The sequence below is a fragment of the Nematolebias whitei genome, chromosome 1, assembly GCF_014905685.2.
Source record: "Nematolebias whitei isolate Nwh7 chromosome 1, NemWhi1, whole genome shotgun sequence".
NCBI lineage: Eukaryota > Metazoa > Chordata > Actinopteri > Cyprinodontiformes > Rivulidae > Nematolebias > Nematolebias whitei.
The window spans coordinates 68823186-68828755 of NC_056498.1; the positions used below are offsets into that span (position 1 = coordinate 68823186).

The following is a 5570-nucleotide window of genomic DNA, read 5'->3' on the forward strand; positions in this document are numbered from 1 at the left end:
GCAGTGACATTGAACCAGATCAGCAGCAACATGAAACAGATCAGCAGCAACATGAAACAGATCAGCAGCAACATGATGTGATTTTTTCACAGTGATTATTCTGGTTAGAGATTCATGAGTCTAACAGCCTCAGGGTAGAAGCTGTTCCTCAGTCTAGTGGTTCTACACTTAATGCTCCTCAACCTCCTTCCTGAGGGGAGTGGGGCAAAAAGTGTGTGTGCTGGGGTCCTTCATGATGCAGGTGGCCCTCTTCCTGCATCTAGAGGTGTAAATGTCTTCACCACTCTATGCAAGATGGCAGGCTGAATGGAAAAACACTGGGAAGGTTTACTGAGGCTAAATGGAATATGGCAAAAGAAACACTGGGAGAACAGGATCTAAACAGAAACAGGAAAACACAACTGAACCCCCCCCCCCCCTAAAAAAAAAAAACAACAACAAAAAACTAACCTTGAAAAGATCAATGACTAAAGAAGTAAAATCACAAAAAGCACAGAATGTCCTTTTCTGATCATTCCATTCATCATGAGCTTCATAGAAGAAAATCCAGGAGAGCGCTACTATTGGTAAAAAAATAAATAAATAAATAAAATAAAAATAAAACAAACAAACAAACAAAAAACCCGAAGTGTCTGAAACAGATGAGACAAAACTGGACCTTTTCGGCCAGTCACTGTTGTATGTTCCTTTTTCTTATTATGGAAGGGTATCCACCTACAAATGTAACCATATTTATAGTTAAAAAAAAAAAAAAGATTTAACTGCTTCACAAGTAAAAGAAAAAAAACAACAACAACAAAACAAATACATATTGAATAGGATGAGGTTAGAACTTGTTTGAATCTTTCTGATTTTCTTCCTTCCCTGTCGCAGCCTCCACCGATGTCCTCTTCTCCTTTGATACGGGTAATGGCCCTCTTCAGGTTCGTGTGAAGGCTGGCTTCCCGCTGAACGACGACAGGTGGCATCGCATTCGAGCCGAGCGAAACGTGAAAGAGGCATCACTACGCATCGATGAACTCCCTGCTGCCATGCAGGAGGCTCCGGCTGATGGGCCCATTCACCTGCAACTGAACAGCCAGTTATTTATAGGTCAATACAGCCATGTGTTATTGTAACAAAACTACAACACAATTTAAAACTACAAAGCACTTGGACATTGACTGAACCTCTGTTTTGGCTTTTGTCGAAAGTTATTTCCCACATCAATTCATTCTACCATATTATTTGTGTTTCATTTATTTTCTTGTGTCCATGTTTTATCTTTTTTCTTCACAATGCGCACAAAATTCCTCTAAAACCATTTGATGTGTTTACATCGGCTTCAAGGAGGTTGATGGTTTTGTCTTCTCCTGAGAGAAGCTTTGATTTACATCCTGAGAACATATTTTACGCTGATCTACAAGAAAACAGACAAGATAAAAAAAATCTAAAGGTCCTTGTTCCTAAATCATACTGTGATTTAGGATTTTAGACAAACCTCTCAGAGTCATTTAATTTTTTTAAGATGCAAAGTTAAATCTCCTGTTTGTGGGGATGATTCTGTGTAGTACCCATAGAAGATCATTTAAACTACATCATTTAGTCAAGGTGTTACTGTTTTCACAATTCCCGACAAACATCTGAGCCCCGACAGGTAGGGGAAAAAAAAAAAACTGAGAAAAACAATGTTTACCTCATCATAACTATGAGGAGGTGACAGTTTGTCAGTCTCTGACAATTATAATGTTACAGAGCTTAAACTCTGAGGATGACTGGAAGCTGTAATGGGAAAAGTTGCAAACCAATCAGTGTTTTGTGCATTTGAATTGTATACAGGCAATCAAGCTGTCAAACTGGGAGTGATAGCTCACCAGTCTTCAGGACATTAACAGTCAGCAAGGTGCTCGATGAGCAGAGACAGAATTTGGAATATGTTTTTTTACCCATTCAGAAAAAAGTTTTCATCCAACTTTAGTTTTTTAATGTATATTATTGTTACATTTAAGTTGCTATGACACACACTTGGAAGTACATTGATGGATTTTACTGTTTTGTTGAGAAGAGTTAAAATGTGAAAACTTATTCCCACTCATAATTTAGTTTTATTCTATTTTAGTATTTTACATGTTACATCCATATTTATGGTCCTTTAAAATTTTTTTTAAAAAAGAACACGTATAGTTCTACTTGACGTTTACTTTGTTGTCTCTATAGGAGGCACTGCTTCGAGGCAGAAGGGTTTTCGAGGTTGTATACGCGCCCTGCAGCGGAACGGTGTCCCTCTGGATCTGGAGGAGAGAGCGAGGATCACCCCCGGGGTCCAGACCGGGTGTCCTGGTCACTGCAGCAGCTACGGCTCCCTCTGCCAGAACTCTGGCCAGTGTGTGGAGGAAATCAAAAGCTTTTCCTGTGATTGTAGCCCATCTGCTTACACTGGAGCTTTCTGCGACGAAGGTAGGTTTTAACAGCAGAGTTCAACATATTAGGTAAATAGATAGATGGATAGACAGATACTTTATTGATCCCAAAGGAAATTATGTGGCAGTCTGTAGCTCCCATTTATACAAACAATAAGATAAAGACCAACCAGATAAAACAAACAGAGTATTAAAAAAAACATATATTATCTTATAATAAAAAATATTATCTTTGTGGGTGATAATAGTTGTCTTTGTTGGACCATTTAAGTTAGGTTTTCAATTTCCATATGCAGGTAAAGGTGTCCCTTATCATTTTCCTGCAAACAATATATATTGATATTTTTAATTCAAACAACTAAAATAAGATAAAAGAGGGGGAGTGGTATAGCACAGAGGTCAGAAAAGGTGAGCCTGTGATAGCAAGGTCGCTGGTTCGACTCTCTGAACTGGCAACATCAAAATGTGGGTGGAAAAGGTGAAGCACCCACACCTGCCTCCACACTCATTTGCTCCACTCGGGGCCCCGAGCAAGGCCCTTAACCCCCACCATCTGCTCCCCCAGGCACCCCTAGATAGCAGCTCTCTGCTCCACACAGAGCACTGTGGTAGCTCAGTGGTTGCATCAGGAAGGGCATCTGGCGTAAAAACAATTGCCAAGTCTTCGTGTGAGTTAGTTCACTGTGGCGACCCCTGAAGAAGGGAGCAGCCAAAAGAAGAAGAAGAAGACATCTGACAAAAACAACAACCTAAAAACAATATGGTCACATTTAGGTCTTAATTTCAAACACTCACTATTTATTTTCATGTACCAAAGGGCCTTAAAAGCTGAAATTTTTGTTGTTTTATGACTACAGTAGACATCTTACACCCTTATTTAACAAGCAGGTAAAATGTCCTGGGAATTTAAAAAATATATCTGTGATATGTTTTGGTCCCAAACAAGTTTAAAGCACTACTGCAGTTTGCTCGTTCCTGTATTCACAGATCTTTCTTTGCAATGTGTTTTAGAAAGTAGTGACAAACAACTCAACTCTGCCTCTTCTGTAGCATATTTGTTTGTTTGTTTGTTTTATTAAATGTAAACCTTTGTTGTATTTAAGAAACTGGGAGCTGACTCTTAAGGGAGGGGTACTGTCATGGTCTGTATCTTAGATTTTTTTTCTGTTTTAGTTATTCTTTTGTGTTCATTGATATCGTATGAGTGCCAAAATCATTTCTGATGCATTTTTCTTGTGAATTGTGTCATACTCTTTATCAGACAAACAGTAATTGTGGTTTAAATAAACATAAAAAGCATGAACAAAGAGTTCTGAACACTCAACTGGTAAAGCATCCATCCACTATCTTTAGCTGCTGCTTCTTCACTGGAGTTGCTGGTGCCCATGTTCAGCAGTCACTGTTCATCACAAGGCCACATGACAAACAAGACAAACAACCATTCTCTCTCTCACTCACACCTAGTAACAATTCAGTTACCAACTAGCCCAGCATGCATGTTTTTTGTCTGTGAGAGGAAACCAGAGTATCCAGAGAAAAACCTGTAATATTGAATTAAAAAGTTAGGTTTTGTGCAGTTTTAATCAATTTTAAACTCTCAATAATACTTCATAAGAAACACCTTGTAACGGTGTGCTTTACCTCTGCTTGTTAAGTTTACAGAATAAATGAATGTGTGTGAAAAAAAATAAAAAAAACACTGAACCATTACTTCTGACCAGTAGCCTTTTATGTATTCAGTAATTAAGAACCCCAGCTGTGCAGCTTGTTGGAACGCCACAGGTTTATCTGCACAGAAAGTCAGACCTCTGACACCTGGCTGTGATATAATTAGAGAGCCAGATTTGGAAAAGTTTTTATCACCTGTCAGCTGTTTTTTCTGAGGCTGCTTTTTGCACTGGCTCGCTAATTAGGTGATGTCAGGGCAACAGAGGCACTAATATGAATAATACATAACAGTCCTCCCATGAGATTAGTTTTTACTTAGAGTCAGTGAGAAGACATGCTTTTTGTGTCATGCAAATCAGATGCAAAATATATACTGTGCATGGGAAAAGTTTTGATAAAAAAGACTTTAGCCCATTAAAGTTAAATGCAGCTTTTGTGTAAATCTCCCTTTCTGACAATAAGCGACATTTATGCAGTTTTAAGTTTCTACATGATTCTTAAAGCATTTTTTAATCAAGCTGATGAAGGCAGTGCTAAAGTTAAACACCATACTGAAGTTGTAATGACTGAAATGAATTTTAACTGATTTATATGAATGGAGAGAAATATATTAATGTTTTAGAGGAAAGCGGTATCAGTTTTGCCAGACAGTTTTCTGTCTTTAGGATGGCTTGGACAAAGGTGTAAACGATCAGTTACATTATTTATTTATTTTTTTTACTCAGCTTGCTTTTCCTTTGTTACATTGTTGTCATGTTACATGTTAGGCAAACTGTCTGGAATAGATATAACTTTTAGCTGTAAATAAACATTTATGTAATTAAAGCTTTTTAATGTCTCCCTGTAGAAGTCTCTGTCAGCTTTAAACCACAGACATCCATCAGCTACTTCTTTACGGAGCAAAAGGTGAATGAGCCAAGCATCCGCTCCTTCTCCTCCACTGTTCCTGACTTGATCCTGAGAGCAGAAAACATCTCCTTAAGCTTCAGGACCAACCAGAGTCCCGCTTTGCTCCTATGTTTGGCCTCTTACCATGGACAGTACCTGGCTCTGTTGCTCAATAAGCAAGGTGAATATTTTGGTTCTGCTTGAATTTTTATCCAGGAAATCATGTTCTGTGTCAAAACAGTCTTTAGTTATGGAATCGTTCATGTGCTGTTCCCTCCTAAAGAGGGTTAAAAAGTGGCACTTTAATAATGAGGAAAGTTCATCATCAAGAGGTGTTTAAGCCACAAGGTGGCTGTAATGTCACAAAAGACAAAGATTCAACAATTAAAAAAAAAGCATGAATCAATGCAGGAGTTGACACTGAAGTGCCATGAAACCAGCAGGAGATTATTTTAAAGTTAGCTGTAACAAAACATGTTTCTGTACAATCCAAGAGAATGATCATTCAAATACATTAATTATCAGGTGTGCTTTTTAAATTTATTTAGAGCAGGGCTATTCAACTGGCGGCCCATGGGTCATTTCTGGCCCGCAGGTGACTTCAATCTGACCCAC

General features: G+C 38.3%; 1 protein-coding gene across 1 annotated transcript in view; it reads left to right on the top strand.

Moving 5' to 3' along the window:
* LOC119430529 (contactin-associated protein-like 5) overlaps positions 1-5570 on the top strand; it is an 81225-nt gene that overhangs the window by 45319 nt on the left and 30336 nt on the right. The window contains exons 15-17 of the mRNA XM_037697953.1: positions 874-1092; positions 2197-2436; positions 4915-5136. Coding sequence (XP_037553881.1) covers positions 874-1092; positions 2197-2436; positions 4915-5136 — 681 coding nt within the window. The remainder of the gene's footprint in view (positions 1-873; positions 1093-2196; positions 2437-4914; positions 5137-5570) is intronic.